The following is a 13,637-nucleotide window of genomic DNA, read 5'->3' as shown; positions in this document are numbered from 1 at the left end:
ACTCACGGCAGATGTGTATATACTGAAAACCGCCTCTTGGGTATTTCGCTGACGAAAATGCAATGAACAATCAAATCTACATCCAACATCAGCCCCTTCACCATAATCCCAACAACTCGACCAACGCCAGCACTCCGCGCTCGAAAACACAGTGACACTTTTAAGCACCTTCAGGTATCGAACAGTGCGCACACCCACCGCGGACGATATTCTTAATCACATGCGCGTGCGCGACTTTGCCGCCGACCGATCTTCCCGTATACGCTCCTTCGTCGTCCGCGCCGCTGCCTAGCTGGTCGAGGAGTCGCGATATCGTGTCTGGGTCGGAGGTGTCGGGGTTGGCTTTGAGGATGCAGGAGAGGTGGTAGACGTGGCCGCAGGCGAAGCCGATGAGGGGTTCTTTCTCTGTAGTGAAGGAACGTGTCAGTCGGATGAGGGAGGTTTCTAGGGATGGAGGACGACTGACCTTCTTCGCTGAACAGCTCACCACATCCCACACAGCACCCCGGCTCCGCGGCCTTCGCCTCCTTCTTCTCCGCCTTCCGCTTCGGTGTAGGGAGTTCCTCACCCCCATCGACCTTAGTCGGCGGATCTTCGACTTCGAGCTGCACATCATCCTCGCTCGGAGCATCCTCCCGCAGCACCTCAAACCTCACCCCCTTCTTCTGCCCCGCCCTCAGCGTATCCATCCCCATCGCCACCTCCCCCCTTAACACCCTCGCCACACCTTCGGAAATGGAGAACTGAATATCGTATTCCCGCATCATGCGCTGCACGCCCTGTTTCAACCCTTCAATCTCCAGTCCCTCTGGTATGCGTCGAATGAGGTTGATCGGATCAATAGCCGTGCCGACCTCCTCCAGCAACCCTTTGATGAACGCCGGCTTGTTCATCGAGTAATCCAGCAGATCGTCCCAGAGATCCGGGTTCTCCTTCGCAAAAGCAATCGCTTGCTTCACATCCCCCAGCTCGCCTATGATGAGGAACAGTGCTCGCTTCGTCTGTCCGGTCTTGGACAAGATGTGCACGAGCTCGGGGATGTAGTGGAGGTTCTCGCAAATAGCGGCGGCTTTCTCGTAGCTGTAGATGCTGCTTGCTCGTAAAAAGGTCATGAGTAACTCGCGATCGTACTGCGAGAAGAGCTCCACAGCGAGGTCGGCGTGGTCTTCGACGAGCGCGTGGCCTTCATTGATGCCGCGGGCGAACTTGCCGCGGGGTTTGTAGTCCGTGTCGATGGAGCGGCTGGTCCAGAGGGCGCGGAGGTAGAAGTAGATGAAGGGTCTGAACCTGTCGCCTTGGGGTCGGAGTTGGGAAATCACTGTTGCTGGATGGACGGTTCCGCGTAAGGCTTCGTCGACGAGGAGGGCGGTGGCGTCTTCGCTGGCTTCCTGGAGCTCTTTTAGGCTGCCGTTTTTCATTAGGTCGTTGCTAACTCTGAGCATCAGGAGGCCGGTGACGTCTTCGGCGGCGACTACATCGATCATCTTCTCCTCTCTGATCAGGCGGAAGGCGGCTTCGGCGTTCTGCACGCGGATCCAGCAGCGTAGAGCCTCCTTTGCACGGGCATCTGCAAGGTAGAGACGTGCTAGACACTCAGTGAGTATCTTCCAATCCGCACTCCCTTCTTTAATCTTCTCCTCCTCGTCAAGCTCAGCGTTCGTAGTGTCAAGCCGGGACTCAATGGCCTTGACCACGCTGCCAACATCATACAAGTCAAGACTCGGATCCCAATCTTCCAGCAACTGCATCAACCGTAGCGGGTCAGCCTGAACGTAATGTCCAAGCACGACCTCGTAGACCACGCTGGGCAGCTGCGCATCAATGGTCGAAGGTATGAAAGGCGTGATCTCGTCGAACTTGTTTGCCTGTGCAAAAGCCCACATCCAGTGCTCCCATCTCCCGCTTGTGCCTAGCACCTTTCCAGCCACCCGGCCAGCCTCAGACCATTGGGAGGAGTCGACAAGCTGTCTGAGCCAGAGGTCACCGATATGACGTTTCTCCCTTTCCACGGCAGAAGCGTGATTGACGTTTGACCCGCCATTCTGTGAAGAAGACGAATCGGCAAAGAACTCGGCAAGACTTCCTTGCCCTCTGTTTGACCTCGGAGTGTCTGGCTCGGTACTGCCTTCGTTGTCGGCAGTGGATGGCGAGATTGAAGAGAAGACTTCCGGATGTTTGTCCGCCAGATCCCAGGCCTCCCGGTACGCCTTGTGGTCCATGAACCACTCCATGCGGTCGCTTAGTCCCCGCTTGACCGCCAGAACACAGTCGTAAGGACTTTGAATGAAGAGCTTCAGACCCGGCTCGACGATGTAAGGGTGTGCATCGATTCGTTTCTTCTTGGGCATGCTCGCGGCAGCCACACCAACCGAAGAAGCAGGTGGTGATGCGAAAGAAGATGTCCGGTTGTCGTCACTGCTCCGAGACATTATGCTAGCAGATGACGAGAACATGCGAGTCGCGTACTTGCCACCTGCAGCGTCCCATACCACATCCAGCGCTCCTCTTGCGCCGCCAGAGCTTGAGGTAGAAGTCTTGGTCGGTGGAGGAGGAGGGATATACAGCGTCCCGAGATGGTAGTCCTGCGCGGACAGTGTCTCGAAACGAGACATTGACAACTCGTCCAGATCAACTTCGATCCCATCAACGCCAACCAGCCGTAGTTGTGGTGCTAAACCTGTGTGTCGATGTGATCGCCCTTTCTTTGGCGAAGTCCCATTTGCAGCTTTGCTAGGCTGCTGCGTAGACTGCTCCTCGTCCTTTGTCGTCCGGTAGGCCAGAATCGCCATCATCGATGGACTCAACAAGCTCAAGCCGGATATGACACAGTCGAAGTTGAACTTGTTCACGATGTCCGCGCTGCCGACCTGTTTCTTGCCTGCTGGATTTATCCCACCTTCGCTCACATGTAAGATCCACACCGTGTTGCCCCAACCTACGACAAGCTTCTCTACCTTCGCCGCAGGCTTCTTCTTACCGTTTGGAGCGCCGTTAACGAGGACTGTGGCACCCTTCTCGCCGTTTGCAGTGCCAGAGTCGGCCTCATCATCTGCCTCCAGCCTCCGATCGTCGATCCACTGCGCCCGTGCCCTCCACACCCCTGCACCCTCCTCCCAGCCAGGCTTATTGGGCTTCTCGGCATGCGCGATCCGTCTCCAAGCATCCTCGCTCGCCTCACTATCAAGCTTAAGATGCGAACGCATGATCTTGATTCCATGCTCGTTGACCCAGACCACCCATTTTCCGCTCAAGCTCCACTTGATCTCGCAAATCTTGCCTTCGCCAGAATGCAAGACCGTGTCCTTGCCTCTGTCTCCTCCCAGACCGATACTGTTCAACCATCCTCCAGCCGTTGCTGCGGCGCTGTTGGTGTTCGCATCGACCGTCACTCCCGCCTTTCCACCGACGGTCAAGATGAGCTGACCTGCGAGACCGCCTGAGAGATACGTTCGGTCGCTTGTATAAGCTGGACTCAACGCTACGGCTTGCAGGGGTCGTGCAAAGTTGCGAAGTTGGACATCCTTGGGATCGAGGAGCGAGCTGATGCAGACATGGCCGTCGAGGGAGGAAGTGGCTATGTAGATGGCGTTGTTGGGCGTGTTGGATACAGTCTGAGATTGCTGCTGTGTTCGCGACGGTCGAGGGCTGTTGCTATAGGTCGGCTGGGAGCGAAGGGAAGCAGGAGGGGTGTTCAGGCCTGCGATAGCTGCTGGTTCCGGCTGGAGGTGAGATGGCGGAGGCGGAGTAGGTGAGACCGATATGCTTGTGATCGTCGCCGAGTGCGCGTGGTATGTCCGTAGCGGTTGCATGGAAGGTAGAGTCAAGACATGGACGTTCCCGTTGTGTGTTCCAAGCACCATCTTGTCGCCGGCGACAGCAAAGGCGGACGTGCTGTCACCGTTGCGGTAGACATTGGTGAGGCTGCCCGTGAGTTTTGCATACTTGAGCTTCGGCTCTTCGTCTTCCTCCTCCTCCTCATCCTCCTCATCGTCGTCGTCCTCGTCGTCCTCGCCATGGGCTACCGCAGTTTTGCTGGCGCCGGCTTCATTGCGCGCTGCGGCGCGTTGAGAGCTCGGGAACTTTGCCTGCTCCGTCGCGTGCACATCTGCTGCCATCTTGCCGTCATCTGCTCTTCCTCCGATCCAGATCCATCCAGGTTGGCGGGTGGAGCGAGGAGTGGAAGAGAAGAGGTGCGGTGATGTAACGCCTCGGCGCTCCCAATTAGGAAGCAGTGGTGAGCTTTTGGAGGTCTTGATATACACCTCGTCCACTCTGCTTCTAACTTACACTTCTATAGATTGTTCATGTCAGCATGCCCGGCGCAGGAGGATCAGCAACGTTTCTTGCATTTGGTACAATCGTCAAGCGTAGTCTCACCACCTTCACTCCAACACGCCACTCACCGCGTCCTCTACTACATCTTCCACCGCACAACACTCTTGTCTCAAAAGCATCCAAAGGAAAGAAGCTTCCGAAGAATCACTTCACGTCCCACAGGCCTCTGCTCAACGACAATCACCAGCAGCCATCTCAAGCACAGGACCAGCATGGAAGCAAGAAGCAGGAAAAGGGCCCAAAACGCAAGGCGGCGCAACGGACGCAGGCAGCCAATACGTCGTTACGGAGAGTAGCTGTAGAAGCACAGCGCTCCCGTGGTGGTACGGCAAACCCTAGTGGCTTCATCAAAGGACGAGGGCAGAGACGCCATGTCGATCCAGAAGTAGAGACCAAGGACGTAACAGCGTACTGTGCTGCTGAGACCTACAATATCTACGTAGCCCGGGACTTGCTGCAGAAAGAAGGCTGGGAAGCAGATCCTCACAATACCGCACTCTTCCCACAGGTTTTGCACGTCCAGTTTAGAAGCGCCACATGGGGCAGAGGGAAGGAAGATGGAGAGGGTCTAGGCGATGTCCTGGTCTTCCCCTCGGGCAGCGTAGTCACCTGGAACGTCCCCGAGAAGGCCGCCCTCAACCTCGTTGAAAAGGTCCTCTTACCAGCGGCAGGCGCCAGCCACCTCGACCGCATCGAAGCCGAAGACCTCGAATACCTCGAAGACCCAACGCGGGAGACCAGCGAGATCCTCGGCGACACCATTATTCTCGGCACCAAACCACCTGGCAACGCCTCCGAAAACCCGGATGACACTTCCTCCCACCACCCCGAAACCGACACCATCCTCGCCAAAATCGCCTTCTCCTCCGCCCTCGCCCGCTCGACCAAACTCGCCGTCCTCGAAAACAGCCTTACAGCCTATTTCGACACCACCTCCACCATCCCCGCTTTACTCTCCAATAATCGCCTGCCCTGGATCATGCGCCGCTTCATGCTGCGCAAAACCGGCGAGCTCCTGCACATCCGCGCGCAACTAAACCTGTACTCCGAGCTCACGGACTCTTTGCCAGACCTCTTCTGGGACTCGCCGCACGAGCTGGGGCTGGAAAGCTACTATGATGCTGTGGGCAAGTCGTTGGATGTCGGGCAGAGAATCAGAGCGTTGAACGAGAAGATGGACTATGCGAATGAGATTGCGATGGTTTTGCGGGAGAGGCTGAGCGAGGCGCATAGCCATTTGTTGGAGTGGATCATTATCTGGTTGATTGTGATTGAGGTCGCGTATGGGAGTTGGCATTTGTGGCGGGAGCACGTGGAGAAGGTCGATCCGGATAGTACGACGAATTTGATGCGGGCGTATTTGAGAAAGGAATTGGGTGGTGAGAAGGGAAGAGATGAAGCGCGATAGGCCGGCGGACGTACAGGATGATGAACTATCTATGTGAACATCTCCGCTTACCTTGCTAGACTTGATGCAGACGCACTATCTAATGCTCAATGTAGATGATGACCAAACAGAGACCACTGGATCAGATACTACCTACCGCTATCGAGTGTTCTACTATACTACGATAAACGCCATTGGCAGAGCACGAGGGGCACTCGCTGACCGGCATAATCCCGAACCATTCGGCTTTTGATTCATCACATGTGCACACATCGACATGCCAACGACCACTTACCAGCATACCCTTACAGAGGCCAATTATCCCCACGACGCCCTCGCTCCGACCACCGGGCATCTGGTTCTCCGCGGAGTTGGTCCCTACCACTGCTCTTGGAGTCTACACCTGGATCCGTAGAACTTGCAAATCTACCCTGCGAGCGCGAACCAGACTCCTGAGTCCTCTCGGACCTTCTCGTTGCATGTGAAGCAGGCGCAGGACTCAGCCTCCGTCCCCAACCATCCTGGACTCGAGGAGGCGGTACAGCGCTACCGCTGCTACTCGTGGTCAGCCCGCTTCGCGTATGTCCAGTAGAGATTTTATTGTCGTCGGAGTCGGACCCGGAGCGGTCTTGTATCACGATGTATCCGTCTGGCACGACGCGCTCCCTTGGACTGTGGCTGTTCGAGCGTCCGCTGGGAGCATCGATCCCAAAACCTTGAGGTGCTTGTGCTGGCCTTTGCGGGTCATGGTACGCGAACGCACCCGGGTCTAACCCTGGCAAGCTACGTATAGGATAAACCGGCGGACGAAGCTCGGTCGTCTCTGGCAGTCCCGGCAGTCTGTTGAGCGGATACGTAGGAGCGCGAGGATGGCCCGGTATTCTCGACTGGTGCCCACGACGTGTTACCGTCGGCCCTGTGCTCTCCGCGCTTCCGCTGCTGGAGCGCCGTGGTGACGCATGTACGAATGTGGTTGGAGCGGGTCGTACGACTGGTGTCCTCGCTCTCTGTTGTGGAGGGAAGGCCTCTGCGTATGCCTCTGGGTCAGCGTGAGTTGGCGAGGGAGACGGCGACCTCGGTACGATGCTCTCGGAGCTAAGAGATTCTGTCCGTGCTGGTGGCCCGCCTCGTGGATTTGGATGGCGTGCTGCCTGAGTGGCCCGATGGCGTTCCATCGGCGACGCCGACCGGCGCACCTCAGGTGAGGACTCGTATCGATTCTCGCGGTTGCGGTTGTTCGGATTCAGATGATCAGGCGTCCCTGTGGGCACATACACTCCACCCACCATTGACGGTCTGAATCCATCCGGTCGAGGACCTGTTGGTACGTACACACCGCCGACAATCCTGTCAGCAAGAATTTTTCTCTTCGGCAGAGGCTTCAGGGGTTTGAGATCGGAGGAAGATGAGCTACCAGATCGCTTTTCGACAAGCATGTCGTTGTTGCGCCTCTCTGTTCGAGACGTTCCTTCGACGTAGTGGGCTTTGCCTCGCTTGTCAGGCTGGTTGCAACCCTTGGGAGGCTCGTCACCTGGGGCGCTTGACTTGAAGGACCTGCCAACGACCTGCCTCCCGGAACGAGATAGTCGACTCGCAGCAGAGTTTCGTGAGGTCATTACCACTGGGAAGGGTTTTGATTTGCTTTACTAAACTCGTGTTCAGAGGAGAAATGGTATGTCAGCACAGCATAACAAAGCAGCGATCGGCGCATCTTATATGACAGTCTTCGGTACTTATTGCTTGTTGCATCGTCAGCACTGTTACCATTGAATGGGGGCGCCTGTGTTTGTGCGATCATCGTGAGATTTGTACTCCAATCATGGCTGCACAGACTCAAGTCGGGACGGCAATGGTCACTGGACCGGTGTAGCCGGTCCAGTGACCATTGCCGCCAAAGGCGGACGGTCTGCGAGGCTGTGGCCCATCATTGCCTTGCGTCACACCTGATTCAGTACAGAGACATGGCTGGCATCTTAAAACTTTTCTACGAGTAAAGAAATGCTCGTAGCAACAACGGACAGGATACTGGATAGCGAGAAAAGAACAAGTAGAAGTTTGAAGCAAGAGGTGAGGTCGAAATCTGCACTCGCTGTCTCGGGCTGGATCCCGTTTCGACGTTCGACCTTACCTCTTCTCCTCCTCCTGCTTGGCTTCCCGGTCCTTTGTTGCATCCTCTTGATCAGGTCCAAACTTTCGAAAGTATAAGACACAAGACATCCGAGACGCTGATTGTGTATCGGTCAAATCAATCCACAATTAAAACCCGATCAGGACAGGAGATAAGCGAATGTCTTTTCTGGCATGTAATGTAGGCAACACATATCTCCTCGCCACCCATGCATGTCCTCCTTGTCTTCATCCCACGGTCTCGTCCGTTTATGTCCCTGACCTACCCCACACAACGTCCACCTTCGTCGACCTACGCCCAGTCCGACACAACATCATAAGTCTTAACAACCGCATGTGCCCTGTTCGAAGCAGCGACCGTCAACGTCCCATTCTGGTGCGCCACCACACATCCATCGACATCCTCGTTCGAGCACAGCGGCGACAATGCCTTCGTTTCCATGTCGCAAAACTTCCCATCAGAGCCCACGAAGTCTGGTCCAAAGCTCGTCTTGGAGTTGCACAGTTGCTCCGCAGTCTGCTCCGGGTACTGCGACTTGACGAGACGTTTTTTTATCCAGGCAAGGCGATTTGGCTGGGCTCGCTTGGCCGGTCGGTTGGAGCGCTTGCTTGCCGGGGTAGCCGGAATGCCTTTGGGAAGTCAGTAAATGTGGAAAATGAATTGGGAACAACTGAGGTCTTACCATTGATGGGGCCATTGTCCGTTCCGAAGATCGTGGCGGAGCAACCCTCGTTCTGAGAAAGGGTCTTTTTGGACAGCTCGCCGTATGCGCGCACGGTGAACTTCATGGCAGCGTATTGGAAGCCTGGTCCTGATCAGCGAGTTGCATTGAATGCGCAGGGGTGGGACCCACCATTCGTGTGGTCGCCGTCGAACCAACTGCGGGTAACAAACAGCCAAGTCAGCGAACACCACGCATGATCGAGTCAGCACCAAGTGACAGAGTAGTACTTACGCGCAATGCGGACGCCACGGGCCGCCGCCGTCCTCATCAGGGTACGTTCCAGCTTCCTGGTTTCCGTAATACCAGAGCAAACCGCAATTTTTACCGATGTCACCTGTCCATGCACCACCTGTCCACTCGTACTCACGTCAGAGACGATGCTTCTTACTGCTCGAGATGAGACTGACCTGGAGTGCCATCGTACTGCGTCACCGAGACCCAAGAAACACAAGTCGCATCGTTTCCGTTGGCGATGGAAATGTAGTCGGCTTGCGTGCCAGGAGAGCTCTAGACAGGTGTAAGTCCAGGTACCAACATGAAGTGTGGGAGGAAAGCCATTACCTGATCCACGGTGACTTGGCAGGAGCCGCCATCACTCCCAATGCCGCAGGACCCGCTCTGACCAAGGTAGTTGTTGTTGTAGTCGAAGGCATACACGTGGTCGATTGTACCTTTCTGGTTAATCTGTTAGTATTCATGTGCGTCACTTGGTGGCAATCTTTGTGCTCACCAAATTGCTTGAACTATCGTCACCAAGGCCAGCTTTGACCTGCACAGAAGCGCCGGCTGGGCTGTTCGAGGGCAAATTGCTCTGCAAGAACGCTGCTATGGTAAGGCCGCCGCTCAGAAGGCCGATGGCGTCGATGAAGCCTGACATGTTGGGTTCGAAAACGGGTGTTGTTGTGCGAGTGACTTGGTAGTGTTGAAGAAGATCCGGTGTGGTCTGCTGTTGTAGACTTATGCAGGAACGTCAGACCTCTTATAGGTCGCCAGGAGACCTTCGACGGGAGCGAGGAAGGAACCCATCTGTCTCCGAATGTGGATGTTCAACTGCAACAGCCGTGGGCTCGTTACCATCGTCGATCACCAACACCATCTCCCTTGCAATGTTGCATTACTTGCTCGCCCCAATGGGCCGAACGACGATGGCCGTGTGTCGGTACAGTCCTTGAGCAAGCCGCCCTGTGAGTGGGGACATCGGCTCTCGTCACACGCCCATCGCGAGGTAGGCCTCGAGGTTACGACAAAGTCTCGTATCAACCAGGACCTAACTGCTGCATGTCTTGCAAGGCCTCCGGAAAGAACGGAAGTCGAGAAGAGTGCACAGTCGACGAGCTATGTGATGTGAGGCTGTATTAGAATACGGCGACCAAGCATCGGACGCAGGGGTGAGATCCTTCTGGGTGGAGTTGCCAGGAAGTTAATGTCGTCTCCAGTGGCAGCTGGCAATGACGGAGTTGGGCGGTTCGCGCGAGACTGCTTCAACAGGTATATGTGCTGTAGATCTGCTCTCGATGCCAAGCCAAGATGGCTTCCTGCACCTGTGATGAAGGGTGGAACCAACTTTGTAAGCAGCTGGTGGATCTATGAAGATCGTCGTGGTTGCTTACGACCCTCGTGTCAGTCAAGATGACGGGGTCGTGGCGATCTTCGCTGTAGTGAAGGAAAATGGCGGTTTGAAGCGTTGCATCGTACGTGGAAACTCGGTAGATGAGCGCGAGAAAAGAAAACGTCAGACCTGTTCACCGGCTGAACCACCATCGCGAGGAAGAAGATGTAAGGTCATAAGCAAGCAGAGCCGGCGTGAGAGTCAAAGAAAGCCATCACCAGCCTCATACCATCCCAAGAAATCTCCAAGTCCAGATTCATTGACAGATACCAACTACCATCATGAAGACCGAAATGCTGGCACTCATCCTGTCGGCGATGACAGCCATAGCCGCACCCCTCGAGACAAGGCAAAACGACACGCCAGCCTGCGTCTCTGGAACTGATGGACCGGACCAGATATACCAGAGTAAGTATTCGATTGGTATCCATTCAAACGATTGCCAGTGTGGTGTCAACTGACCCGCTCCAGCGTACCCCTCTTGCAACTCCGACTGCTACGGAAGAGAGACAGCAGACGGAGACAACAAGAATGGAATCTGTCAAGGCCACTGCGAGGGTATCTCGGTCATCGGGGGCAATCTTGAGGTTCTTTGCTATCGTATGGCCTCCGGGTTGAGCGGAAGTCCAGGGACTAGCAGCCAGCTGACAGGTCATGCAGTCAATTAACAGTCGGTCGGGACGTTGATCCCAAGAGGGTTAACCGAGTAGGGGAGAGCCAGCAGGCATCGCGGTAGATTATCCATAGTCGCTCGCTAAATGTGAACGTATCAAGGCTGGGACTGAGCGCATTTGCCTTCGTTCGATAGTCGGACAGTCCATGACCCAAGAACGGTGAACGGCTTGAGCGGCTGCGTAGATTCTGCCTCGATGACCGCCTGTACGGAACCATATGGTAGACCAAGGACGATCTTTGCTGCTTTTGAGATCGAGCAATATCGAGGGGTTGCATCGTCTGTGGGAACCTGTCATCGTAGCATCGTATCCCGGCTTCGGTTAGAAGAACTCAGACGGATCAGAGTTGTAGGAACAGTCAGACGAAAGGGGTATTAAAAGCAGAGCGTCGACGTGAGAGTCAAAGGACCGACCAACAATCTTTGACTTTCGCAGAAAATCCTTTCAATCTCAAGGACTTCTCGCGGCACACATACCAACTCGCACATTATGAAGACCGGAATTCTGGTGTTGGTCCTCGCGGCCACAGCAGCTGTGGCCATGCCTCTCGAAGAGAGACAGAACGACGTACCGGCATGCGTCGATGGTACGGGTGGATCAACCGGACCCTATTCAAGTGAGACGCCGCCAAACGAAGGACTGCTCAAGACGGGATGACTGACCAGATCTCAGGTGGAGGGTCCTGTGCGTCCGATTGCTACGGCACCGAACAAGCAGATGGTGACAACAAGGGAGGAGTCTGTGCTGGCCAGTGCAAGTACTATTCGGTCTGCGGGACTACATGCTTTTCGGAGTATCTTTGCGACAGTGAGTACTTCGTTACAAGGCAAGGGTGCAGAGATCAGCTGGCTTACACGTTGTACAGCTTCACCGTGAGCTTCTTGAAGATCGGTTGGACAGTGGTGCTGCGCAGATTGAGTCGGTGATCGAGTGGTGGTCCCAAGTTGACAAGCTCGTTAGATATGCGCGAATGGAATACCGCTGTTCGAGCGCGTTGGCATGCAATTAATGGTCGATAAAGTTGTGCTCTGATGGTGACTGGCCGAGACGTAAACTTCTTACTTCGGCGATGATCCTTGTGATGGTCGCCATGCGTGTCGTGATGTTGGCAGAGAACACGGGCGGTATTGGAACCGTATTTTGTCGGCTAGTCGTCAGGCACATGTCTCAAACATCCTCGTGCAATTGAAAACTGGTCCACGGATTGAACGGGTGTGTGAGTGCTGTCACGGATCGCCGTTGAGTGTTGCATACAGCGACATCGGTAGAGGACTTTGGGAGTCCAAAATACAGTCAGGCCGGCAGCCATTCTCAGCAGTAGCAGGCATTGATCCCGCTGAATCCCGAGGACCAACCACGACAAAATCATGCGTAGTCTGTTCGGCCCGCAATACGGGACATCTGCCTTTGGCTAATGACTTGCATGCATCGATTGCCTTTTCATGTTTGCAATCTGGCACAGTTCTCGGGGTAGTTGGTCAGTCTGCTTACATGAGGGAGCTAATGACAGCGATCTTCATATCCCCAGTCCCCAGCTCCCCAGTGGAAGCACTAAAGTTTTCGAGGTTGCTTTGCAGCTCCCATCCATGGAGTTGTTACATTCGTTGTATCCGAAGACGATGATCTCTCAACGGCCGGGATACCGGAATCGAATTTGATAGCACACATGTACGGCAGCTGAAGAGGTTGCAGGAGTTGCGATTTCATCAACGATGCCGCACACAGGACATCACGGATGGCGCGAAAATATTTTTGTTGGCTCCTCGTCCGTGGCCCGATCAAAAAGCAGTGCAATCACATTGACCACGACACATCTTCGCCAGGTCAATATGTTAAGGTCACTCTCAATCTTCACCTCCTTGGCGCTTTCAACCCTCGCGGCCAGGTAAGAGGTCCAGAGCACGACAGCCGATTCACCAGCTAACCGGTCTTTTACCCAGCACGAACCTGACCATCTCGTTCAACACGCCTGGAGATGCCGGCTGTGGAGCGAAGGACTCGAGTAATGCCTTGACATTCACGACAGGCTCCATACCTCCGTCACGCCAGTGCTTCAACATCGAGGAGCTCTTCAGAGGCAACGAAAGCCAAAGCCAAGGATCCCGCATCGAGCATTCAGCAGGGTCGTCTGAGCCATACGAGGCCATTTTGTGGGTTGTGTATAAGGCCAACCAGTTTAGACCAGGCTTGAATTACTCCCAGATATCCTACCTGCAGCGCAACACATCGTCTCCGGAAGAGGGCAAAGATGCCGCCCGCTTGTTCGAGGTGTACAGCGGCCGCGACTGCATAGCGTCAGACTCCTCCGACGGGAGTGTTCATCCGTGGTTTGGTTGGACATGCCAAGGCCCGATTGATGGGTCTTGCTCTACCGTGCCGTACAGCGTGGCCAGCTTCCAGGTCGGGTCGGCATGGGAGATCAACTCGCGCGGAGGAGGGCAGTGCTGGGACGCGGCTCTCAAGGGTGCGGCGGCCGGAAGAGACAGGGTTGCTGTCAATGCTGCCATCGTGGCTATATTGGCGGCTGCGATTACTTCACTGTTGTTGTAGCCATGCACTCGAAGGTCATGAACATGAGAGACGGAGAGGATTGGAGTATTTACTTAGGGTCCATGAGGTAGAGGGTTGCCAAGGAATGGTATCTGGTGCCTTATTCTCTGCCTGAGCTCATGTCCTTGGCCTCTAGAAATTCGCGTCGACCTTCACATTTTCTGACCTCACTCGGTCGTTGTCAAGCCTCTCGCATTCACCAACACAGGCCCGACTTGTGCGTGCGCTCA

At 55.2% G+C, this 13,637-nt stretch overlaps 4 protein-coding genes across 4 annotated transcripts; 2 read left to right on the top strand and 2 right to left on the bottom strand.

Annotated features, from left to right (window-relative positions):
* Window positions 1-160: 160 nt before the first annotated feature.
* Window positions 161-4,115, bottom strand: VPS41 (Vacuolar protein sorting-associated protein 41; the record flags this gene model as incomplete). Its single annotated transcript, XM_064800536.1, has 2 exons — window positions 161-405; window positions 467-4,115. The coding sequence occupies 2 exons, from the start codon at window positions 4,113-4,115 to the stop codon at window positions 161-163; spliced, it is 3,894 nt and encodes a 1,297-aa protein (XP_064661875.1).
* A 197-nt stretch (window positions 4,116-4,312) lies between these two features.
* LTR77_003278 (uncharacterized protein) lies at window positions 4,313-5,743 on the top strand (the record flags this gene model as incomplete). Its single annotated transcript, XM_064800535.1, has 1 exon — window positions 4,313-5,743. One exon carries the CDS (start codon window positions 4,313-4,315, stop codon window positions 5,741-5,743), a length of 1,431 nt encoding a protein of 476 aa, XP_064661874.1.
* A 2,398-nt stretch (window positions 5,744-8,141) lies between these two features.
* On the bottom strand, window positions 8,142-9,451 carry LTR77_003277 (uncharacterized protein; the record flags this gene model as incomplete). The annotated part of the gene is made up of 7 exons (XM_064800534.1): window positions 8,142-8,479; window positions 8,533-8,655; window positions 8,704-8,729; window positions 8,806-8,908; window positions 8,982-9,081; window positions 9,136-9,249; window positions 9,305-9,451. The coding sequence occupies 7 exons, from the start codon at window positions 9,449-9,451 to the stop codon at window positions 8,142-8,144; spliced, it is 951 nt and encodes a 316-aa protein (XP_064661873.1).
* Window positions 9,452-12,569: 3,118 nt separating this feature from the next.
* Window positions 12,570-13,407, top strand: LTR77_003276 (uncharacterized protein; the record flags this gene model as incomplete). The annotated part of the gene is made up of 2 exons (XM_064800533.1): window positions 12,570-12,742; window positions 12,798-13,407. 2 exons carry the CDS (start codon window positions 12,570-12,572, stop codon window positions 13,405-13,407), a joined length of 783 nt encoding a protein of 260 aa, XP_064661872.1.
* Window positions 13,408-13,637: the final 230 nt, after the last annotated feature.

The sequence above is a fragment of the Saxophila tyrrhenica genome (genome assembly GCF_035928015.1).
Source record: "Saxophila tyrrhenica strain CCFEE 5935 chromosome Unknown scaffold_4, whole genome shotgun sequence".
NCBI classification, from domain to species: Eukaryota; Fungi; Ascomycota; class Dothideomycetes; order Mycosphaerellales; family Extremaceae; genus Saxophila; species Saxophila tyrrhenica.
This window is presented reverse-complemented; position numbering and strand designations above follow the sequence as displayed.